Genomic DNA, 26,730 nt, shown 5'->3' with positions numbered 1-26,730 from the left:
GCATCCCCGCCGCTGGGCCAGAAGGAGTAGGGTTTTGAACCCCACTCCAGACAGTCCCGGCAAGTGGAGTCGGAGCTCCAACTTTAAATTCTGGGTGGACATCCAGCGGGATGCTTGCGTCCGTGGGTGTTGGTGGCCCCCCCCACCTCAGATGGGTTGTGGGAGCCCGTAAAACCCGCCCGCCATAGGACTAACCACCCTAATGGCTGGTTCAAAGATGGTTACGGTCACGGAATGAACGTTAATCACGGCCATAAATCCTTCCACCACTTCATACAGTTCCCCAAAGGGAACAGTGTGAGGATACGTACGATGATGACCTCTTGCGCAATGCACCTCCTTGGACCCTCAGTCGCAGATGCGAGGGGGCAAGTTGTGCAATTGTTAAATTTTTTCTTTTATTGACATGTAAAATGTTGGCCCAGTAATTCCCTTCCAAATGCGCTAGTACGGTCGGGGTACTTACGCATCTGGCCGGATGAAATGCCGGTTTTCAGCATGCACAGTGCATGTGGGGAAAACCGGCATTTCCTGTCCTCTGAACGAAGGGGTTCAGAGGCAGAACGCGTGCGACTGCACAGGCAGCGCGTGCGCAGTATAATTCGCCGCTTTCATTAATGCTTTCAGTGAGGTCCAGTCATTACAACTTACACATGAAAAAAGCATGGGTACAGTTGCTCCAGAGGCTGCGGAGGAAGATATTTCTTATCGTGGAGCTTCTGAAAGTATGTATGTCTGTATATATTCCTTTGCGTGTTATGTATATATTCCTTTACTTATGTGTATGAATGTATGACTTTCAGAGAAAGTAACTTATTGGAAAATCATAATTAAAAATATACATTCATACACATTCGTAAAGGAATATAAAACATACATACATATACGTAAAGGAATATATGTGGACATACATACATAACTCATTCTCACATTCCATTCACACAGCCACAATTGCTCCTTCTACCTACCGTTCTGAAAACCCGTTTAAAAAAAAAAAAAAATTAAAGTTTAAAACTTAGTTAAAATTTCTTAAAATAACTTCCCTCCCTTTCCCAAACCTAAATATTGCATTTCATAAGCTCCTCCATAAAATATATCTCCTTCCCCAGCCAATGAACAACTTTACACTTGCTTTTTTTAAGTGCAAGTTCTAGGGACTTACCCTCACTGAATCCATCAGTGAAATCTACAAAGTTCACTGCGCAAGCGCTGCCTGTGCAGTCGCACGCGCTGTGAATAGACCTCGGGTCTGGAAATGCCGGCGTTCCCCGCATGCGCTGTTCCTGCTGAACGCCGGCATTTCCAACGGCCAGATGCGTGAGTAACCCGACCGTACTCACGCTTCTGGCCTGGAATTTCTGGCCCAATGGGAGATAAAGTGGTTTGAAACGGGCAGTAACGCATCGACTGCCCATTATACACCCTGGTCACACTGTCCGATATTCAGATAGACTGAAGGTCCATTAAAAGTGAATAATATCGGGGTGGGTGCGACACGACAGAGGTGTGGGGCCGCGACCGGGGGGGGTTGCGATGGGCGGGACCTGCGACGGGGGTGGGTGTGTGCGACGGTCAGTGCATGCGAGGGGGTGTTGCGTGCGACAGGCAGGGTGCATAACAGGCACCAAAGGGATTTTGCCTGTTTTCGGCTACTGCCCAAGACTAATTTCGCTCCCATTATATCTTCGGATGGCTTGCATCTTATACCTGTTTTCAGTGACATGGGGAACTGGCACAAGGACATTAATCGCGCTCTGGGGTAGATCTTGACTATGTGTGATTGTGTAAAACGGGTGATATTTCGTCAGCTGCCCATTTTACATCGCCCCTCCATTGACTTCAATGGAAATAAAAATGGAGGGAGATGTAAAACAGGCTGCCGACTTGCTAGCACCTGCTTTACACTGTTGCACAAAGTAACAATCTACCCCACTGCCTCAAGTCAAGGGGGGTGTGGTGGGGGCGGTGACCAAAAGCTTGGTCAAACAACTGAGTTTTAAGAACCGTCTTAAAGGACGAGAAAGAGATGTTCAAATCCCTCCATGGCCTTGCCCCTCCCTATCTATGTAACCTCCTCCAGGCCTACAGCCTGCCAAGAAACAGGCTGTTGGGTCCGTGGAGGTGTTTATCCTTCACACCTGCAGTAGTCCTGCTCCCACCTTGTACCAGCATCTAACTACCACCTGACTCTGGATTCCCCACATTATGTGTGCCCCACAATTAAAGAAATGTGTGGTGGTGAATTGTTGCAGAGGGACAGTAACTCGATTGGCTCTTACACTGCTCCCTTTTTGTATAAGTCTGCGTGTCCAACACCCAAGGTGACATTTTCCTTCTTTCTTTACATGGAAGCTGACACGGAAAAACTTCATGGTGAAAAACCTGAAGAGGTTTCGCAAACAGCTGGAGCGTGAGCAGAGGAAGCTGGAGGTGGCCAAATGTGACTTTTTTCCCAAGACGTTCGAGCTGCCTGTTGAGTACCACCTCTTCGTGGAGGAGTTCAAGAGAAACCCTGGAATCACCTGGATTATGAAACCGGTGAGAAAATGCAGACCAAGTAAACACAAGCGAGGGAGGGCAATTTGTCAAACTCACTTCCTGCCCACTGTACCCCACCCTCTGCTACGGTGCACCCCATCACCCGTCCGCAGTGCACCCCACTCTGCCCGCGGAATGGGGATTTAACGTTCGGGTGGTGTGAATGGACAGTACATTGATGTTGTTTCCTATTGGCGTAGTACAGTGGATGAAGCTGGTGAACAGTGTGAGTATTACTGCAGTCCAACGGCACCTCAGTGAGCGACCGATTGCACTGTAAGCCTCTCGAGTTCAAGCATCTATACGGCAGCCAATGAAGTTTCAGACAGTACAACATATATTCCATTCGATCTGTGCCCAACCAGGCAAGTGGCAGGGATTTCACATCTCACACTTCAACACTGCTTCTGACCAGACGATGCATTCCTTTTCTTCATAGGTTGCAAGATCACAGGGCAAAGGTATCTTTCTTTTCCGAAAACTCAAAGATATCATGGAGTGGAGAAAGGTAACATTCTTCTTGTAATAATTTACTTGTATGTAGAAAATAGTACTCGCGTGCAGAGAGTGGGGCTCGGGCATGGAGAGTGGGGCTCGGGCGTAGAGCAGCAACAACCACTTACATTTATATAGCGCCCTTAATGTAGTGGGGGGTGTTGTGGGGCTGAAGGAGATTACAGAGATGGCGGGGGGGGACGAGGCCATGGAGGGATTTGAAAGCAAGGATGAGAATTTTAAAATCGAGGCGTTGCCACCGGGAGCCAGTGTAGTTCATTGAGCACAGGGGTGATGGGCGAACAGGACTTGGTGGCAGTTAGGACGCGGCAGCAGAGATTTGGATGAGCTCAAGGTTATGGAGGGTGGAAGATGAGAGGCCCGCCAGGAGAGTATTGGAAAAGTCAAGTCTGGAGGTAACAAAGGCATGGATGAGGGTTTCAACAGCAGATGAGCCGAGGCAGAGTGGAGATGGACGATGTTATTGAGGTGGAAGTAGGCAGTCTTGGTGATGGAACACGACGTAGAAAGTAATACTCTTAACTGGGTGCCAAAGGGGAACAGGCTTTTCCAGATTTGGTGGGCAACACTTTTTTTTGTGTATGTTTGTTCTCTGGGCATCACTGGCAATGTCCTGTTTCCTGCCCATCACTAGTTGCCCTAAGAGCATTAAGAGTCAGCCGTGTTGGACTGGAGTCATGTGTAGGCCAGATTGGACACAGGTGACTGGTTCCATTCCCTGAAGGATATTACTGAATCAGTTGGGTTTTTACAACAATCAATAGCTTCACGGTCATTTTATTTGGTCCTAGTCAATAAATTAATTCAATTTCCCAATTTGCCATGTTGGGATTTGAACCCATGGCCTTGGGATTGCTTGTCCAGTACCAGAACCACTGGGCTACCGTACACTGTGCACCTGCCACCTGGCAGTGCTGTCCGCCACTTCACGCAGACAGAGGTCGTCACCGGAGAACTTCAGAGTCGGAATGGGTGGGAATAACTGTCAGTCCCGCCTCCTTCTGTGATGTCTGGCTTAAAGGGGACAGCTGCAGCAACCAGTCACCTCCGCCCTCCCCAGGGCATCCAGGGCAGGGACCCATTGCCAGTGGGTGTGGTCCCAAACCCCGCTAGTCTGCGACCTCACTGACCCAGTGACCTGAGGAACTCCGAGAGGGTTTTTTTGCTGAAACGCAAAGTATAAATTAGGTGACGCAGGAGTCTGTATTTTCTTGAGTGAGACTCTTTATCTTCTAGGATGGGAATCGAGCAGACGACTCAAAGGATGAAGTTAGTGTGGAAAGTTACGTTGTGCAGCGTTACGTTGAGAACCCCTACCTGATCGGAGGTAGTGTACCTCACCTCTAACAGAAAAAACACTTGTATTTATACAACGCCTTTAATGCAGTAAAACCTCCCAAGTTGCTTCACAGAAGTATTATCAGACAAAATTTGACACCGAGCCACATAAAGAGATATTAGGGCAGATGATCAAAATCTTGGTCAAAGAGGTTTAAGGAACGTCTTAAAGGAGAAGGGAGAGGTAGAGAGGCAGAGAGGTTTAGGAAGGGAATTCCAGAGCTTAGGGCATCAGAAGCCTAAAGCACGGCCAATGGTGGAAGAAGGGATGAAAGCTTTGTTCAGGCCCCCTGCCCCCTATGGCCTAGGAGGTAAAGGCACTGCCCAGTACAGCACACAGACAGACAGGCAGGCCTCCAGTACAGCACTAACCCACACAGACAGGTCTCCAGTACAGCACGAACCCATATACACAGACAGGCAGGTCTCCAGTACAGCACGAACCCATATACACAGACAGGCAGGTCTCCAGTACAGCACGAACCCATATACACAGACAGGCAGATCTCCAGTACAGCACGAACCCATATACACAGACAGACAGGTCTCCAGTACAGTACTAACCCATATACACAGACAGACAGGTCTCCAGTACAGCACTATCCCATATACACAGACAGACAGGTCTCCAGTACAGCACTAACCCATATACACAGACAGACAGGTCTCCAGAACAGCACTAACCCACACAGACAGGTCTCCAGTACAGCACTAACCCATATACACAGACAGACAGGTCTCCAGTACAGCACTAACCCATATACACAGACAGGCAGGTCTCCAGTACAGCACGAACCCATATACACAGACAGACAGGTCTCCAGTACAGCACGAACCCATATACACAGACAGGCAGGTCTCCAGTACAGCACGAACCCATATACACAGACAGGCAGGTCTCCAGTACAGCACGAACCCATATACACAGACAGGCAGGTCTCCAGTACAGCACGCACCCATATACACAGACCGACAGGTCTCCAGTACAGCACTATCCCATATACACAGACAGACAGGTCTCCAGTACAGCACTATCCCATATACACAGATAGGCAGGTCTCCAGTACAGCACTAACCCATATACACAGACAGACAGGTCTCCAGTACAGCACTAACCAACACAGACAGACAGGTCTCCAGTACAGCACTAACCCACACAGACAGGTCTCCAGTACAGCACTATCCAATATACACAGACAGACAGGTCTCCAGTACAGCACTAACCCATATACACAGACAGACAGGTCTCCAGTACAGCACTATCCAATATACACAGACAGACAGGTCTCCAGTACAGCACTAACCCATATACACAGACAGACAGGTCTCCAGTACAGCACTAACCCACACAGACAGACAGGTCTCCAGTACAGCACTATCCAATATACACAGACAGACAGGTCTCCAGTACAGCACTATCCCATATACACAGACAGGCAGGTCTCCAGTACAGCACTATCCAATATACACAGACAGACAGGTCTCCAGTACAGCACTAAGCCATATACACAGACAGACAGGTCTCCAGTACAGCACTAACCCACACAGACAGACAGGTCTCCAGTACAGCACTAACCCATATACACAGACAGACAGACAGGTCTCCAGTACAGCACTATCCCATATACACAGACAGACAGACAGGTCTCCAGTACAGCACTAACCCATATACACAGACAGACTGGTCTCCAGTACAGCACTAACCCATATACACAGACAGACAGACAGGTCTCCAGTACAGCACTAGCCCACACAGACAGACAGGTCTCCAGTACAGCACTAACCCATATACACAGACAGACAGGTCTCCAGTACAGCACTAACCCATATACACAGACAGACAGGTCTCCAGTACAGCACTATCCCATATACACAGACAGACAGGTCTCCAGTACAGCACGAACCCATATACACAGACAGACAGGTCTCCTGTACAGCACTAACCCACACAGACAGACAGACAGGTCTCCAGTACAGCACTAACCCATATACACAGACAGGCAGACAGACAGGTCTCCAGTACAGCACTAACCCACACAGACAGACTGACAGGTCTCCAGTACAGCAGTAACCCACACAGACAGACAGGTCTCCAGTACAGCACTAACCCACACAGACAGACAGATCTCCAGGTTCGTTTAGCTGTAGCAAAACTTCCTCCCCATAATATTCTAGGCCTCTTGTTACAAAGGTTAACATTGCATTAGCCTTTTTGATTTTTTTTTGTGCTGCTACGTTTTAGTGATCTGTGTACATGGACCCCTAAGTCTCTTTGGACCTCCACTGTTCCTAGCTTTTCACCATTTAAATAATACTCGGATGTGTAATTTTTTGATCCAAAATGGATGACTTCACACTTCAGTTCTACCTGCATTGAAATCAATCTGCCACAGTTTAGCCTACTTACTTACTCAACCAATGCTTCTTTGTAATGTTATGCTCCTGTCTACACTACTTACTATACCTCAAACTTTGTTTCATCAGCAAACTTCAATATATGGCTCTCTATTGCGTTATCCAAGTCATTAATAAATATAATGAATAATTGAGGCCCCAGCACAGATCTTTGTGGGACACCACTAGTCATTTTCCTTACAATTCGAGTACATACCCATTATCCCTACTCTCTGTCTTCTACCGCCAAACCAACTAATTTGCCTTCAATTCCATGAGCTTTAATTTTAGCCATCCTTATCGGAACCTTATCGAATGCCTTCTGGAAGTCCATATAAATTACATCCAGAGACATTCCCCTGTCTACTACTTTAGTTACTTCCTCAAAAAATTCAATTAGGTTTGTTAGACATGACCTACCCTTTACAAATCCATGTTGGCTCTCGCTAATCAGCTCAAATTTGTGTGAGTACTCAGTCACTCTGTCCTTAATTATAGATTCCAATAACTTCCCCACAACAGATGTTAGACTAACATGTTTATAATTTCACGGTTTCTCTCACCTTTCTTAAATAATGGAGTTACATTTGCAAGGTATATTATCCTCTTCCTCTACTGTGAAGACTGACGCAAAGTAATTATTCAATAAGCCGCCACTTGTTTCCATTTGCAATATTACTCGCATCTGTTTTTCAAGGGCCCACATTACCCTTGACTACCCTTTTTTTCTAATATAATTGTAAAAACTTTGTGTTAATCTTGATATCGCTCGCAAGTTTCTTTTCGTATTCCCTTTCTGCAGCTATATCTTTTTTGTCTTCCTTTGCTATTCTTTATATCTCTCCCAGTCCCTTGGATCTACATTATTCTTTGCACTTTTGTATGCTGCTCTTTCCTTGAGTTTTATGTTATCTCCCACCTCTTTTGTCAGCCATGGCTGTTTTATTTGTTAAGTGGAGCTCTTGCCCCTTAGGGGTATATACTGGTCCTGATTTAAGCTAAATTCTTTTTTGAACACCTTTCATTATTCATCAGTAGTTTTACCCGATAACAGTTTTAATCAGTTTTCTGTTGTCAGACTCCCCAAAGCCTTTCCACCATCTACAAGGCACAAGTAAGGAGTGTGATGGAATACTCTCCTTGCCTGGATGAGTGCAGCTCCAACAACAGTCAAGAAGCTCGACACCATCCAGGACAAAGCAGCCTGCTTGATTGGCACCTCATCCACCACCTTAAACATTCACTTCCTCCACCAGCATACCATGGCAGAGTGTGCACCATCTACAAGTTGCACTGCAGCAACTCGCCATGGCTTCTTTGGCAGCACCTCCCAAACCCGCGACCTCTTCCACCTAGAAGGACAAGGGCAGCAGACGCATGGGAACACCACCACCTCCAAGTTACCCTCCAAGTCACACACCATCCTGACTTAGAAGTATATCGCCAATCCTTCATCGTCGCTGGGACAAAATCCTGGAACTCCCTAACAGCACTGTGGGAGTACCTTCACCACAGTTTCTGCAGCTATATCCTTCATTAGCCGAGGCATAGAATATAAGAGCAGGGAGGTTATGATGGAGCTGTACAAAACGCTGGTGAGGCCACAGCTGGAGTACTGTGTGCAGTTCTGGTCGCCTCACTATAGGAAGGATGTGATTGCTTTGGACAGGGTGCAGAGAAGATTCACCAGGATGTTACCTGGGATGGAGCGCCTCAGCTATGAAGAAAGACTAAACAGGCTGGGGTTGTTTTCCTTGGAGCAAAGAAGGCTGAGGGGGGACCTGATTGAGGTGTACAAAATGATGAGGGGCATAGATAGGGTAGACAAAGAGGAACTTTTCCCCTTAGTAGGGGGGTCAATAACAAGGGGGCATAGATTCAGGGTAAGGGGCAGGAGATTTAGAGGGGATTTGAGGAGGAACTTTTTCACCCAGAGGGTGGTTGGAATGTGGAACTCAATGCCTGAAAGGGTGGTGGAGGCAGGAACCCTCACAACATTCAAGAAGCATTTGGATGAGCACTTGAAATGCCATTGCATACAAGGCTGTGGACCAAATGCTGGAAAATGGGATTAGACTGGACAGGGATGGATGGGCGGCGCAGACACGATGGGCCGAAGGGCCTCTTTCTGTGCTGTAAAACTCTATGACTCTATGACACGGACTGCAGCTGTTCAAGAAGGCGGCTCACCACCACCTTCTCAAGGGTAATTAGGGATGGGCAATAAATATTGGCCTTGCCAGCGACGCCCACATCCCATAAATGAATTTTTAAAAAGTCTCTGTCTCGCTAAAGTTAGCCTTACCAAAATCTAGAATCTTAGTGACTGTGTTAAGTTTCTCCTTTTCAAAACTAACATTGAATTTGATCATATTATGATCAGTTAGTTTATAATCTAAGTGTGGAACTCTCTCCCACAAAAAGCAGTAGATGCTAGCTCAATTAATAATTTAAAATCTGAGATCGATAGATTATTGCTAGACAGGGGAATAAAAAGATATGGTGACAAGGCAGGTGGATGAAGTTAAGATGCAGATCAGCCATGATCTCATTTCATGGCGGAACAGGCTCGAGGAGCTGCATGGCCTACTCCTGTTCCTATGTTTAGCACTAGTCCACACAGACAGGCAGGTCTTCATTGCCAGCCTGTCCTCAGTTAGTTTATCTCAGTTGGAAAGAACACTATTACGCCGACTGCACCGCACCTGCTGGCCACCTGTGCACAGCCCCGCCCCCGCGCACAGTCCAGCCCCGCCCCTGCGCGCAGCCCCGCCCCTGCGCGCAGCCCCGCCCCTGCGCGCAGCCCCGCCCCTGCGCGCAGCCCCGTCCCTGCGCGCAGCCCCGTCCCTGCGCGCAGCCACATCCCCCCACACAGCCCCGCCCCCACACACAGCCATGCCCCTCACACAGCCCCGCCCCATACACAGCCACGCCCCCTCACACAGACCCGCCCCCACACACAGCCCCTGCTCTTGACCATAATCTGTCACCCTCTCAAACCCCAGCTCCTGTTCGGCCAGGGGAACTTTTAAATTTACTTACAATTGTTTGTACAAGGTTTACTAACGAAATCTTTGGTTATTTGCAGGGAGAAAGTTTGATCTGCGAGTCTATGTACTGGTGATGTCTGTAAGTAGGTTTTGTTTCTGAAGCCCCTCTCATGCTGTACCTATTAAACAGATACAGCACTCGCCAGCTTTAAAGCATGGGATTAGGTACAAAGGGGGGAAACATTAGGTTGATTTGTGCATCTTGTTAGCGGCCCCTGGTGCAAATCCCCTAGTGCCCGGGCGTGGCGCCGCTAACGCCTCCTGCGAAATTCAGCGGGAGGTGGCGATAGCCGGTAGCGTCCCGCGGCGGGGCGCCGCCAGTGACGATGTCATCGCCGTGCGCAACACCCTGGCCGCAAACTTGGGTTGCGCCCCCTGACCTATCGATATGTCTGACAGGGTCAGGGTGGCGTTTTTGCAGCCGCGGCGGCGGTATTTAAAGGGGCAGGTGTCGGGCGGCCTTTTTTTTCTGGCCGTCTGCCAGCACCTGCCCCCCTTCCCCTATTTTTTTCGGGGTGCTGGCCACGATCGCTCAGCCCGGCATTCCTCTTGAGTGCCTGGTTGTTTTCCCGGCACCCTGCTCCCCCATGGTCTAGCAGGGCCCCGGTGTGTGAAGCGCTAGGCCCCTCCCCTTTAATCAGGGGAGGGAGGCCTGCAATGATGTGGAGCTACGTGCTGATGTGCACGGCGCTGTTGCACGCAGCGCCGTGATATTCAGTTGTCGTGCCCCAAGAATCACACACAGAAACCCCACAGTGTAGATAGAGGCCATTTCGGCCCATCGAGCCTGCACCGACACATATCCCACCCGATCCCCGTAACCCCTACACCAACACATATCCCACCCTATCCCCGTAACCCCACGTATTTAATCCCCCTAACACTAAGGGTCAATTTATCATAGCCAATCAACCTAACCCGCACATCTTTGGACTGTGGGAGGAAACCGGAGCACCCGGAGGAAACCCACGCAAACATGGGGAGAATGTGCAAACTCCACACAGACAGTCACCCGAGGCCAGATTCGAACCCGGGTCCCTGGCGCTGTGAGGCAACAGTGCTAACTCTTGAGTGCCTGGTTGTTTTCCCGGCACCCTGCTCCCCCATGCTAAAGAAGGAGGCGGAGATCTTCCAGTAGCGCTCCACCTCCTGCTTGAGACGCTACAACTGAATTGCAGGCGGTGGGGTGCTAACTTTGTCAATTTTAAAGAGGGTGCAAGAAGAGAGAGACCTAGGGGTGTTTGTGCACAAACCTTTGAAGGTGGCAGGACAGGTTAACAAAGCAGGTGATAAAGCACAGTGGATCCGAGGCTTTATAAATAGAGGCAGAGAGTACAAAAGCCAGGAACATAAGAACATAAGAAATAGGAGCAGGAGTAGGCCAATCGGCCTCTCGAGCCTGCTCCGCCATTCAATAAGATCATGGCTGATCTGATCCTAACCGCCAATCCACTATCACAGAACCATCTCCTGAATCTAACAGAATTAGACACACGAAATAGGAGCAGGATCAGGCTACACGGCCCCTGGGCCCGCTCCGCTACCCACAGGGCCATGACCGATCCGAACCTAGACTCATGTCCAAATTCCTGCCCGCTCCCCGTAACCCTTAATTCCCTTTACTTCTAGGAAACTGTCTATTTCTGTTTTAAATTTATGTAATGATGTAGCTTCTACAGTTTTTTGGGGCAGCATATTCCATGGACCTACCACCCTCTGAGTGAAGTAGTTCCTCCTCATCTCAGTTTTGAAAGAGCAGCCCCTTATTCTAAGACTATGCCCCCTAGTTCTAGTTTCACCCATCATCGGGAACATCTTCCCCGCATCCACCCGATCCAACCCCTTCACAATCTTATATGTTTCAATAAGATCGCCTCTCATTCTTCTGAACTCCAATGAGTAGAGTCCCAATCTACTCAACCTCTCCTCATATGTCCATCCCCTCATCCCCGGGATTAACCGAGTGAACCTTCTTTGTACTGACTCGAGAGCAAGTATGTCCTTTCTTAAGTATGGACACCAAAACTGTACGCAGTATTCCAGGTGCGGTCTCACCAATACCTTGTACAACTGAAGCAATACCTCCCTATTTTTATATTTTATCCCCCTAGGAAGTTATGCTAAACCTTGCAACTAAAACACTAATTCGGCCCCAGCTGGAGTATTTTGTCCAATTCTGGACACCACACTTTAGGAAGGACATGAGGGCTTTGGAGAGGGTACAGAAGAGATTTACTAGAATGGTTCTAGTTATGTGGATAGACTGGAGAAGGTGGAAATGATGGGGTGGTGGAAAAAGATTCAACAGTAGCCTTCAAAAGGGAATTGGATAAATACTTGAAGGAGAAAATATTGCCGGGATATGGGGAAAGAGTGGTGGAGTGGGACTGACTGGATTGCTCTTCGAAAGAGCCAGCACAGACTCAATGGGCCAAATGGCCTCCTTCTATGCTGTACTATTCTATGATTCTAACCATCTTCTTTTCTGCTGGATTTGTTCTGAGCACTCTGCGGCAATGCAGGCAGCTGTTTTCCCAAAGACCTCCAGTGTCGTTTGAACCTCTAAACGCCAGAACCAACAGTCCTGTTATTCCTTCTGATATAGAGATTCCACGACCATTTCAGTGATACTCCATACACATTTACAATTAGTAGAAAATGCCACAAGATATCAAGATTTCATTTGGGTGTATTAAACATACAAATCTATATAACGAAGCAAACCGTCTCCTTCACATCAAAGAACAAATCTGACAATTACATTAAGAAAGCCAGCTGATTTGACCCAGTAATCAAAAGACACAGTCTGATCTTTAAATGAAACAAGGAAATCAACCAGGCAGCCAGGCTTAACATTGGTGTGTGTCAGATACCGCCATCTAAAGAACAAAGAAAGCCATACAAGGTCACTAATCTATCCTTACCAACCGCGTGACAGACAGGAGCATCTGAGAATTCCTTTTAGAATTATTAATAGCTGTGTGCTTCACTACAGCTAAATGTCGTTGTCGCCCCGACCAGTGGTGCTGTGGTTTTGCATGTTAAAGACCACAGTTAGCGACGAGTGCTGGTGTGCAATATAAATGCTCAGTGGGGGAAAGGTAAAGCTCAGTCGTGAATGATTAATTGAGACACAGACCGAGAAACTGTCAGCTCTCTCGGGCCTTACTCTGGTTTCTTACAATCCTGTCCACATACTGTATATTTACAAAGATGACCTGCTGCACCAACTGACCTGAAGTGCCCTCAGTAATACAGTCAGGCTATAGATATTGTTCAGTAATGAAAGCTACATGTTCAATTATTTCTCTTTGCCTGTCTCCGTATATGCAGTACGTCCCTCTGAAAGCCTGGTTATATAGAGATGGCTTTGCACGATTTTCAAATACCCGATTTTCCCTGACCAGCATCGATGATCATTGTATCCTTTGTTTTTCTCGTTAAAAGGGCTCACCTGGGTCATTGAGAAATACTGTACAGATTTAAAGTGTCATGGCAACCAGTATCTCAAATCGTAACCTCTGTAACTCACAGCAATCTCTATAACTCACTGTAAACCACAGCAACCTCTGTAACTCGCTGTAACCCACAGCAATCTTCGTAACTCACTAACACACTGCAATCTCTATAATTCACTAACCCAGAGCAATATCTGTAACTCACTGCAACCCACAGCAATCTTTGTAACTCACTGCAACCCAGAGCAACCTCTGTAACTCACTGTAACCCAGAGCAACCTCTGTTAGTCACTGTAACCCACAGCAATCTCTGTAACTCACAGCAATCTCTGTAACTCACTGTAACCCAGAGCAATCTCTGTAACTCACTGTAACCCAGAGCAATCTCTGTAACTCACTGTAACCCAGAGCAATATCTGTAACTCACTGTAACCCAGAGCAATCTCTGTAACTCACTGTAACCCAGAGCAATCTCTAACTCACTGTAACCCAGAGCAATCTCTGTAACTCACTGTAACCCAGAGCAATCTCTGTTACTCACTGTAACCTACAGCCGCTGTAACTCACTGTAACCCAGAGCAATCTCTGTAACTCACTGTAACCCAGAGCAATCTCTGTAACTCACTGTAACCCAGAGCAACCTCTGTTACTCACTGTAACTCACAGCAATCTCTGTAACTCACTAACGCAGAGCAATCTGTGTAAGTCTCTGTAACCCAGAGCAATCTCTGTAACTCACTGTAACCCAGAGCAATCTCTGTAACTCACTGTAACCCAGAGCAATCTCTGTAACTCACTGTAACCCACAGCAGTCCCTGTAACTCACTGTAACCCAGAGCAATCTCTGTAACTCACTGTAACCCACAGCAGTCCCTGTAACTCACTGTAACCCCAGAGCAATCTCTGTAACTCACTGTAACCCAGGGCAATCTCTGTAACTCTCTGTAACCCAGAGCAACCTCTGTAACTCACAGCAATCTTTGTAACTCACTGTAACCCACAGCAATCTCTGTAACTCACTGTAACCCACAGCCATCTCTGTAACTCACTGTAACCCAGAGCAACCTCTGTAACTCACTGTAACCCAGAGCAACCTCTGTAAATCACTGTAACCCAGAGCAATCTCTGTAGCTCACTGTAACCCACAGCAATCTCTGTAACTCGCTGTAACCCAGAGCAATCTCTGTAACTCACTGTAATCCACAGAAACCTCTGTAACTCACTAACCCAGAGCAATCTCTGTAACTCACTGTAACCCAGAGCAATCTCTGTAACTCACTGTAACCCACAGCAATCTCTGTAACTCGCTGTAACCCAGAGCAATCTCTGTAACTCACTGTAACCCACAACAATCTCTGTAACATGCTGTAACCCAGAGCAATCTCTGTAACTCACTGTAACCCAGAGCAATCTCTGTAACTCACTATAACCCAGAGCAACCTCTGTAACTCACTGTAACCCAGAGCAACCTCTGAAACTCACTGTAACCCACAGCAATCTCTGTAACTCACTGTAACCCACAGCAATCTCTGTAACTCGCTGTAACCCAGAGCAATCTCTGTAACTCAGTGTAACCCAGAGCAATCTCTGTTACTCACTGTAACCCAGAGCAATCTCTGTAACTCACTGTAACCCAGAGCAATCTCTGTAACTCACTGTAACCCACAGCAGTCCCTGTAATTCACTGTAACCCAAAGCAATCTCTGTAACTCACCAACCTAGAGCAATCTCTGTAACTCACTGCAACCTAGAGCAATCTCTGTAACTCACTGTAACCCAGAGCAACCTCTGTAAATCACTGTAACCCAGAGCAATCTCTGTAACTCACTGTAACCCAGAGCAATATCTGTAACTCAATGTAACCCCGTGCAATGTCTGTAACTCACAGCAATCTCTGTAACTCACTGTAACCCAGAGCAATCTCTAACTCACTGTAACCCAGAGCAATCTCTGTAACTCACTGTAACCCAGAGCATACTTTGTAACTCACTGTGACCCAGAGCAATCTCTGTAACTCACTGTAACCCAGAGCAATCTCTGTAACTCATTGTAACTCAGAGCAATCTCTGTAACTCGCTGTAACCCAGATCAATCTCTGTAACTCACTGTAACCCACAGCAATCTTTGTAACTCACTGTAACCCAGAGCAATCTCTGTAACTCATTGTAACTCAGAGCAATCTCTGTAACTCACTGTAACCCAGAGCAATCTCTGTAACTCACTGTAACCCACAGCAATCTCTGTAACTCACTGTAACCCACAGCAATCTCTGTAACTCGCTGTAACCCAGAGCAATCTCTGTAACTCAGTGTAACCCAGAGCAATCTCTGTTACTCACTGTAACCCAGAGCAATCTCTGTAACTCACTGTAACCCAGAGCAATCTCTGTAACTCACTGTAACCCACAGCAGTCCCTGTAATTCACTGTAACCCAAAGCAATCTCTGTAACTCACCAACCTAGAGCAATCTCTGTAACTCACTGTAACCCAGAGCAACCTCTGTAAATCACTGTAACCCAGAGCAATGTCTGTAACTCACTGCAACCCAGAGCAATCTCTATAACCCACAGCAATCTGTGTAACTCACTGTAACCCAGAGCAATCTCTGTAACTCAATGTAACCCCGTGCAATCTCTGTAACTCACAGCAATCTCTGTAACTCACTGTAACCCAGAGCAATCTCTGTAACTCACTGTAACCCAGAGCAATCTCTGTAACTCACTGTAACCCACAGCAATCTCTGTAACTCACTGTAACCCTGATCAATCTCTGTAACTCACTGTAACCCAGAGCAATCTCTGTAACTCACTGTAACCCAGAGCAATCTCTGTAACTCACTGTAACCCAGAGCAATGTCTGAAACTCACTGTAACCCACAGCAATCTCTGTAACTCACTGTAACCCAGAGCAATCTCTGTAACTCACTGTGGCCCAGAGCAACCTCTGTAACTCACTGTAACCCAGAGCAACCTCTGTAACTCACTGTAACCCAGAGCAACCTCTGTAAATCACTGTAACCCAGAGCAATCTCTGTAGCTCACTGTAACCCACAGCAATCTCTGTAACTCGCTGTAACCCAGAGCAATCTCTGTAACTCACTGTAATCCACAGAAACCTCTGTAACTCACTAACCCAGAGCAATCTCTGTAACTCACTGTAACCCAGAGCAGTCCCTGCAATTCACTGTAACCCAGAGCAATCTCTGTACCTCACTGTAACCCAGAGCAATCTCTGTAACTCACTGTAACCCACAGCAATCTCTGTAACTCACTGTAACCCAGAGCAATCTCTGTAACTCACTGTAACCCACAGCAATCTCTGTAACTCGCTGTAACCCAGAGCAATCTCTGTAACTCACTGTAACCCACAGCAATCTCTGTAACACGCTGTAACCCAGAGCAATCTCTGTAACTCACTGTAACCCAGAGCAATCTCTGTAACTCACTATAACCCAGAGCAACCTCTGTAACTCACTGTAACCCAGAGCAACCTCTGAAACTCACTGTAACCCACAGCAATCTCTAACTCACTGTAACCCAGAGCAAACTCTGTAACTCACTGTAACCCAGAGCAATCTCTGTAACTCACTGTAACCCACAGCAATCTCTGTAACTCACTGTAACCCACAGCAATCTCTGTAACTCGCTGTAACCCAGAGCAATCTCTGTAACTCAGTGTAACCCAGAGCAATCTCTGTTACTCACTGTAACCCAGAGCAATCTCTGTAACTCACTGTAACCCAGAGCAATCTCTGTAACTCACTGTAACCCACAGCAGTCCCTGTAATTCACTGTAACCCGAAGCAATCTCTGTAACTCACCAACCTAGAGCAATCTCTGTAACTCACTGTAACCTAGAACAATCTCTGTAACTCACTGTAACCCAGAGCAACCTCTGTAAATCACTGTAACCCAGAGCAATCTCTGTAACTCACTGTAACCCAGAGCAATCTCTATAACCCACAGCAATCTCTGTAACTCACTGTAACCCAGAGCAATATCTGTAACTCAATGTAACCCCGTGCAATGTCTGTAACTCACAGCAATCTCTGTAACTCACTGTAACCCAGAGCAATCTCTAACTCACTGTAACCCAGAGCAATCTCTGTAACTCACTGTAACCCAGAGCATACTTTGTAACTCACTGTGACCCAGAGCAATCTCTGTAACTCACTGTAACCCAGAGCAATCTCTGTAACTCATTGTAACTCAGAGCAATCTCTGTAACTCGCTGTAACCCAGATCAATCTCTGTAACTCACTGTAACCCACAGCAATCTTTGTAACTCACTGTAACCCAGAGCAATCTCTGTAACTCATTGTAACTCAGAGCAATCTCTGTAACTCACTGTAACCCAGAGCAATCTCTGTAACTCACTGTAACCCACAGCAATCTCTGTAACTCACTGTAACCCACAGCAATCTCTGTAACTCGCTGTAACCCAGAGCAATCTCTGTAACTCAGTGTAACCCAGAGCAATCTCTGTTACTCACTGTAACCCAGAGCAATCTCTGTAACTCACTGTAACCCAGAGCAATCTCTGTAACTCACTGTAACCCACAGCAGTCCCTGTAATTCACTGTAACCCAAAGCAATCTCTGTAAGTCACCAACCTAGAGCAATCTCTGTAACTCACTGTAACCTAGAGCAATCTCTGTAACTCACTGTAACCCAGAGCAACCTCTGTAAATCACTGTAACCCAGAGCAATGTCTGTAACTCACTGCAACCCAGAGCAATCTCTATAACCCACAGCAATCTGTGTAACTCACTGTAACCCAGAGCAATCTCTGTAACTCAATGTAACCCCGTGCAATCTCTGTAACTCACAGCAATCTCTGTAACTCACTGTAACCCAGAGCAATCTCTGTAACTCACTGTAACCCAGAGCAATCTCTGTAACTCACTGTAACCCACAGCAATCTCTGTAACTCACTGTAACCCTGATCAATCTCTGTAACTCACTGTAACCCAGAGCAATCTCTGTAACTCACTGTAACCCAGAGCAATCTCTGTAACTCACTGTAACCCAGAGCAATCTCTGTAACTCACTGTAACCCAGAGCAATGTCTGAAACTCACTGTAACCCACAGCAATCTCTGTAACTCACTGTAACCCAGAGCAATCTCTGTAACTCACTGTGGCCCAGAGCAACCTCTGTAACTCACTGTAACCCAGAGCAATCTCTGTAACTCACTGTAACCCAGAGCAATGTCTGAAACTCACTGTAACCCAGAGCAATGCCTGAAACTCACTGTAACCCAGAGCAATCTCTGTAACTCACTGTAACGCACAGGAATATCTGTAACCCACAGCAATCTCTTAAACTCACTATAATCCACAGAAACCTCTGTAACTAACTAACCCAGAGCAATCTCTGTAACTCACTGTAACCCAGAGCAATGTCTGTAACTCACAGCAATCTTTGTAACTCACTGTAACTCACAGCAATCTCTAACTCACTGTAACCCACAGCAATTTCTGTAGCTCACTGTAACCCAGAGCAATCTCTAACTCACTGTAACCCACATCAATTTCTGTAGCTCACTGTAACCTAGTGCAATCTTTGTAACACACTGTAACCCAGAGCTATCTCTATAACTCACTGTATCCCAGAGCAATATCTGTAACTCACTGTAACCCAGTGCAATCTCTGTTACACAGCTATCTCTGTAACTCACTGTAACTCAGAGCACTCACTGTAACCCAGAGCAATCTCTAACTCACTGTAACCCACATCAATTTCTGTAGCTCACTGTAACCTAGTGCAATCTTTGTAACACACTGTAACCCAGAGCTATCTCTATAACTCACTGTATCCCAGAGCAATATCTGTAACTCACTGTAACCCAGTGCAATCTCTGTTACTCACTGTAACCCACAGCTATCTCTGTAACTCACTGTAACTCAGAGCACTCACTGAAACCCAGAGCAATCTCTGTAACTCAGAGCAACCTCGAACATATTGTAACCCAGAGCAATCTCTGTAACTGACTGTAACCCACAGCAATCTCTGTAACCCAGTGCAATCTCTGTAACTGACTGTAACCCACAGCAATCTCTGTAACTCACTGTAATCCACAGCAATCTCTGTAACTCACTGTAACTCAGAGCAATTTCTGTAACTCACTGTAACCCAGAGCAATCTCTGTAACTCACTGTAACCCAGTGCAATCTCTGTAACCCAGAGCAATCTCTGTTTCTCACTGTAACCCTGAGCAATCTCTGTAACTCACTGTAACTCACAGCAATCTCTGTAACTCACTGTAACCCACAGCAATCTCTGTAACTCACTGTAACCCAGAGCAATTTCTGTAACTCATTGTAACCCAGAGCAATCTCTGTAACTCACTGTAACCCAGTGCAATCTCTGTAACCCAGAGCAATCTCTGTTTCTCACTGTAACCCTGAGCAATCTCTGTAACTCACTGTAACTCACAGCAATCTCTGTAACTCACTGTAACCCACAGCAATCTCTGTAACTCGTTGTAACCCACAGCAATCTCTGTAACTCACTGTAACCCAGAGCAATTTCTGTAACTCACTGTAACCCAGAGCAATCTCTGTAACTCACTGTAACCCAGAGCAATGTCTGTAACTCACAGCAATCTTTGAAACTCACTGTAACTCACAGCAATCTCTGTAACTCACTGTAACCCACAGCAATCTCTGTAACTCACTGTAACCCAGAGCAATTTCTGTAACTCATTGTAACCCAGAGCAATCTCTGTAACTCACTGTAACCCAGTGCAATCTCTGTAACCCAGAGCAATCTCTGTTTCTCACTGTAACCCTGAGCAATCTCTGTAACTCACTGTAACTCACAGCAATCTCTGTAACTCACTGTAACCCACAGCAATCTCTGTAACTCGTTGTAACCCACAGCAATCTCTGTAACTCACTGTAACCCAGAGCAATTTCTGTAACTCACTGTAACCCAGAGCAATCTCTGTAACTCACAGTAACCCAGAGCAATGTCTGTAACTCACAGCAATCTTTGAAACTCACTGTAACTCACAGCAATCTCTGTAACTCACTGTAACCCACAGCAATCTCTGTAACTCGTTGTAACCCACAGCAATCTCTGTAACTCACTGTATCCCAGAGCAACCTCTGTAAATCACTAACCCAGAGCAACCTCTGTAAATCACTAACCCAGAGCAATCTCTGTAACTCACTGTAACCCAGAGCAATCTCTGTAATTCACTGTAACCCAGAGCAATCTCTGTAATTCACTGTAACCCAGAGCAATCTCTGTAACTCACTGTAACCCAGAGTAACCTCTGTAATTCACTGTAACCCACAGCAATCTCTGTAATTCACTGTAACCCAGAGCAATCTCTGTAACTCACTGTAACCCAGTGCAATCTCTGTAACTCACTGTAACCCACATCAATTTCTGTAGCTCTCTGTAACCTAGTGCAATCTTTGTAACACACTGTAACCCAGAGCGATCTCTATAACTCACTGTAACCCAGAGCAACCTCTGTAACTCAGTGTAACTAACAGCAATCTCTGTAACTCACAGTAATCTTTGTAACTCACTGTAACCCACAGTAATCTCTGTAACTCACTGTAACCCAGTGCAGTCTCTGTAACTCAGAGCAATCTCAGTAACTCACTGTAACCCAGAGCAATCTCTGTAACTTACTGTAACCCACAGCAATCTTTGTAACTCACTTGAAACCAGAGTAACCTCTGTAACTCACTGTAACCCACAGCTATCTCTGTAACTCAGTGTAACCCAGAGCAATCTCTGTTTCTCACTGTAACCCAGAGCAATCTCTGTAACTCAGAGCAATCTCTGTAACTCACTGTAACCCACAGCAATCTCTGTAACTCACTGTAACCCAGTGCAATCTCCGTAACTCAGTGTAACCCAGAGCAATTTCTGTAGCTCATTGTAACCCAGAGCAATCTCTGTAACTCACTGTAACCCACAGCAATCTCTGTTTCTCACTGTAACCCAGAGCAATCTCTGTAACTCACTGTAACCCAGAGCAACCTCTGTAACCACTAACCCAGAGCAATCTCTGTAACTCACTGTAACCCAGAGCAATCTCTGTTTCTCACTGTAACCCTGAGCAATCTCTGTAACTCACTGTAACTCACAGCAATCTCTGTAACTCACTGTAACCCAGAGCAATCTCTGTAACTCACTGTAACCCAGAGCAATCTCTGTTACTCACTGTAAGCCAGAGCAATCTCTGTTACTCACTGTAACCCAAAGCAATCTCTGTAACTCACTGTAACCCAGAGCAATCTCTGTAACTCACCAACCCAGAGCAATCTCTGTAACTCACTGTAACCTAGAGCAATCTCTGTAACTCACTGTAACCCAGAGCAACCTCTGTAAATCACTGTAACCCAGAGCAATCTCTGTAACTCACTGTAATCCACAGAAACCTCTGTAACTCACTAACCCAGAGCAATCTCTGTAACTCACTGTAACCCACAGCAATCTCTGTAACTCACTGTAACCCAGAGCAATCTCTGTAACTCACTGTAACCCAGAGCAATCTCTGTAACTCACTGTAACCCAGAGCAATCTCTGTAACTCACTGTAGCCCAGAGTAACCTCTGTAACTCACTGTGGCCCAGAGCAACCTCTGTAACTCAGTGTAACTAACAGCAATCTCTGTAACCCACAGCAATCTCTGTAACTCACTGTAACCCAGAGCAATATCTGTAACTCAATGTAACCCCGTGCAATCTCTGTAACTCACTGTAACCCAGAGCAACCTCTGTAACTCACTGTAACCCACAGCAATCTCTGTAACTCACTGTAATCCACAGAAACCTCTGTAACTAACTAACCCAGAGCAATCTCTGTAACTCACTGTAACCCAGAGCAATGTCTGTAACTCACAGCAATCTTTGTAGCTCACTGTAACCCACAGTAATCTCTGTAACTCACTGTAACCCAGAGCAATCTCTAACTCACTGTAACCCACAGCAATTTCTGTAGCTCACTGTAACCCAGAGCAATCTCTAACTCACTGTAACCCACATCAATTTCTGTAGCTCACTGTAACCCAGTGCAATCTTTGTAACACACTGTAACCCAGAGCTATCTCTATAACTCACTGTATCCCAGAGCAATATCTGTAACTCACTGTAACCCAGTGCAATCTCTGTTACTCACTGTAACCCACAGCTATCTCTGTAACTCACTGTAACTCAGAGCACTCACTGAAACCCAGAGCAATTTCTGTAGCTCATTGTAACCCAGAGCAATCTCTGTAACTCACTGTAACCCACAGCAACCTCTAACATATTGTAACCCAGAGCAATCTCTGTAACTGACTGTAACCCACAGCAATCTCTGTAACTCACTGTAACCCACAGCAATCTCTGCAACTCACTGTAACCCAGAGCAATATCTGTAACTCACTGTAACCCAGTGCAATCTCTGTAACCCAGAGCAATCTCTGTTTCTCACTGTAACCCTGAGCAATCTCTGTAACTCACTGTAACTCACAGCAATCTCTGTAACTCGTTGTAACCCACAGCAATTTCTGTAACTCACTGTAACCCAGAGCAACCTCTGTAAATTATTAACCCAGAGCAATCTCTGTAACTCACTGTAACCCAGAGCAATCTCTGTAATTCACTGTAACCCAGAGCAATCTCTGTAATTCACTGTAACCCAGAGCAATCTCTGTAACCCAGAGTAACCTCTGTAACTCACTGTAACCCAGAGCAATTTCTGTAGCTCACTGTAACCCAGAGCAATCTCTGTAACTCACTGTAACCCAGAGCAATCTCTGTAACTCACTGTAACCCAGTGCAATCTCTGTAACTCACTGTAACCCACATCAATTTCTGTAGCTCTCTGTAACCTAGTGCAATCTTTGTAACACACTGTAACCCAGAGCGATCTCTATAACTCACTGTAACCCAGAGCAACCTCTGTAACTCAGTGTAACTAACAGCAATCTCTGTAACTCACAGTAATCTTTGTAACTCACTGTAACCCACAGTAATCTCTGTAACTCACTGTAACCCAGTGCAGTCTCTGTAACTCAGAGCAATCTCAGTAACTCACTGTAACCCAGAGCGATCCCTGTAACTTACTGTAACCCACAGCAATCTTTGTAACTCACTTGAAACCAGAGTAACCTCTGTAACTCACTGTAACCCACAGCAATCTCTGTAACTCAGTGTAACCCAGAGCAATCTCTGTTTCTCACTGTAACCCAGAGCAATCTCTGTAACCCAGTGCAATCTCCGTAACTCACTGTAACCCAGAGCAATCCCTGTAACTTACTGTAACCCACAGCAATCTTTGTAACTCACTTGAAACCAGAGTAACCTCTGTAACTCACTGTAACCCACAGCAATCTCTGTAACTCAGTGTAACCCAGAGCAATCTCTGTTTCTCACTGTAACCCAGAGCAATCTCTGTAACTCAGAGCAATCTCTGTAACTCACTGTAACCCACAGCAATCTCTGTAAGTCACTGTAACCCAGTGCAATCTCCGTAACTCAGTGTAACCCAGAGCAATTTCTGTAGCTCATTGTAACCCAGAGCAATCTCTGTAACTCACTATAACCCACAGCAATCTCTGTAACTCACTGTAACCCAGTGCAATCTCCGTAACTCAGTGTAACCCAGGGCAATTTCTGTAGCTCATTGTAACCCAGAGCAATCTCTGTAACTCACTGTAACCCACAGCAATCTCTGTTTCTCACTGTAACCCAGAGCAATCTCTGTAACTCACTGTAACCCAGAGCAACCTCTGTAACTCACTAACCCAGAGCAATCTCTGTAAATCACTGTAACCCAGAGCAATCTCTGTAACTCACTGTAACCCACAGCAGTCTCTGTAACTCACTGTAACACAGAGCAATCTCTGTAACTCACTGTAACCCAGAGCAATGTCTGAAACTCACTGTAACCCAGAGCAATCTCTGTAATTCACTGTAACTCACAGGAATATCTGTAACCCACAGCAATCTCTTAAACTCACTGTAATCCACAGAAACCTCTGTAACTAACTAACCCAGAGCAATCTGTAACTCACTGTAACCCAGAGCAATCTCTGTAACTCACTGTAACCCACAGCAATCCTTGTAACTCATTGTGGCCCAGAGTAACCTCTGTAACTCACTGTGGCCCAGAGCAAGCTCTGTAACTCAGTGTAACCCAGAGCAATATCTGTAACTCACTGTAACCCAGAGCAATCTCTGTAACTCACTGTAACCCACAGCAATCTCTGTAATTCACTGTAACCCAGAGCAATCTTTGTAACTCACTGTGACCCAGAGCAATCTCTGTAACTCGCTGTAACCCAGAGCAATCTCTGTAACTCATTGTAACTCAGAGCAATCTCTGTAACTCGCTGTAACCCAGAGCAATGTCTGAAACTCACTGTAACCCAGAGCAATCTCTGTAATTCACTGTAACGCACAGGAATATCTGTAACCCACAGCAATCTCTTAAACTCACTGTAATCCACAGAAACCTCTGTAACTAACTAACCCAGAGCAATCTGTAACTCACTGTAACCCAGAGCAATCTCTGTAACTCACTGTGACCCACAGCAATCCTTGTAACTCATTGTGGCCCAGAGTAACCTCTGTAACTCACTGTGGCCCAGAGCAAGCTCTGTAACTCAGTGTAACCCAGAGCAATATCTGTAACTCACTGTAACCCAGAGCAATCTCTGTAACTCACTGTAACCCAGAGCAATCTCTGTAACTCATTGTAACTCAGAGCAATCTCTGTAACTCGCTGTAACCCAGAGCAATCTCTGTAACTCACTGTAACCCAGAGCAATCTCTGTAACTCACTGTAACTCAGAGCAATCTCTGTAACTCACTGTAACCCAGAGCAATCTCTGTAACTCACTGTAACTCAGAGCAATCTCTGTAACTCACTGTAACCCAGAGCAATCTCTGTAACTCACTGTAACCCAGAGCAATCTCTGTAACTCACTGTAACTCAGAGCAATCTCTGTAACTCACTGTAACCCAGAGCAATCTCTGTAACTCATTGTAACCCACAGCAATCTCTGGAACTCACTGTAACCCAGAGCAATCTCTGTAACACACTGTAACCCACAGCAATCTCTGTAATTCACTGAAACCAGAGCAATCTCTATAACACACTGTAACCCAGAGCAATCTCTGTAACTCGCTGTAACCCAGAGCAATCTCTGTAACTCACTGTAACCCACAGCAATCTCTCTAACTCACTGTAACCCAGAGCAAACTCTGTAACACACTGTAACTCAGAGCACTCACTGAAACCCAGAGCAATTTCTGTAGCTCATTGTAACCCAGAGCAATCTCTGTAACTGACTGTAACCCACAGCAATCTCTGTAACTCACTGTAACCCACAGCAATCTCTGTAACTCACTGTAACCCAGAGCAATCTCTGTAAATCACTGTAACCCAGAGCAATCTCTGTAACTCACTGTAACCCAGAGCAATCTCTGTAATTCACTGTAACCCAGAGCAATCTCTGTAACTCACTGTAACCCACAGTAACCTCTGTAACTCACTGTAACCCAGAGCAATCTCTGTAACTCACTGTAACCCAGAGCAATCTCTGTAACTCACTGTAACCCAGAGTAACCTCTGTAACTCACTGTAACCCAGAGCAATCTCTGTAACTCACTGTAACCCAGAGCAATCTCTGTAACTCACTGTAACCCAGAGTAACCTCTGTAACTCACTGTAACCCAGAGCAATCTCTGTAACTCACTGGAACCCAGAGCAATCTCTGTAACTCACTGTAACCCAGAGCAACCTCTGTAACTCACTGTAACCCAGAGCAATCTCTGTAACTCACTGTAACCCAGAGTAACCTCTGTAACTCACTGTAACCCAGAGCAATCTCTGTAACTCACTGTAACCCAGAGTAACCTCTGTAACTTACTGTAACCCAGAGCAATCTCTGTAACTCACTGTAACCCAGAGTAACCTCTGTAACTTACTGTAACCCACAGCAATCTTTGTAACTCACTGTAACCCAGAGCAATCTCTGTAACTCACTGTAACCCAGAGCAATCTCTGTAACTCACTGTATCCCAGAGCAATCTCTGTAACTCACTGTAACCCACAGCAATCTTTTTAACTCACTGTAACCCACAGCAATCTCTGTAATTCAGTGTAACCCAGAGCAATCTCTTTAACTCACTGTAACCCAGAGCAATTTCTGTAGCTCACTGTAACCCAGAGCAAGCTCTGTAACTCACTGTAACCCAGAGCGATCTCTATAACTCACTGTAACCCAGAGCAATCTCTGTAACTCAGAGCAATCTCAGTAACTCACTGTAACCCAGAGCAATCTCTGTAACTCAGAGTAATCTCAGTAACTCACTGTAACCCACAGCAATCTTTGTAACTCACTTGAAACCAGAGTAACCTCTGTAACTCACTGTAAACCACAGCAATCTCTGTAACTCAGTGTAACCCAGAGCAATCTCT

General features: G+C 46.0%; 1 protein-coding gene across 7 annotated transcripts in view; it reads left to right on the top strand.

Moving 5' to 3' along the window:
- The window catches only part of ttll9 (tubulin tyrosine ligase-like family, member 9), a 176,927-nt gene that overhangs the window by 109,502 nt on the left and 40,695 nt on the right, over positions 1-26,730 (top strand). For 5 of the 7 annotated variants that reach the window (XM_086005110.1, XM_086005115.1, XM_086005109.1 and 2 more), the window contains 5 exons: positions 2,353-2,538; positions 2,978-3,046; positions 4,291-4,381; positions 9,875-9,915; positions 13,170-13,257. In XM_086005110.1, coding sequence (XP_085861236.1) covers positions 2,353-2,538; positions 2,978-3,046; positions 4,291-4,381; positions 9,875-9,915; positions 13,170-13,257 — 475 coding nt within the window. The other 2 variants (XM_086005114.1, XM_086005113.1) reach the window with 2 other exon arrangements.

The sequence above is a fragment of the Somniosus microcephalus genome, chromosome 13 (genome assembly GCF_052327205.1).
Source record: "Somniosus microcephalus isolate GS21.2 chromosome 13, FLI_Smic_1.0, whole genome shotgun sequence".
NCBI lineage: Eukaryota > Metazoa > Chordata > Chondrichthyes > Squaliformes > Somniosidae > Somniosus > Somniosus microcephalus.
This window is presented reverse-complemented; position numbering and strand designations above follow the sequence as displayed.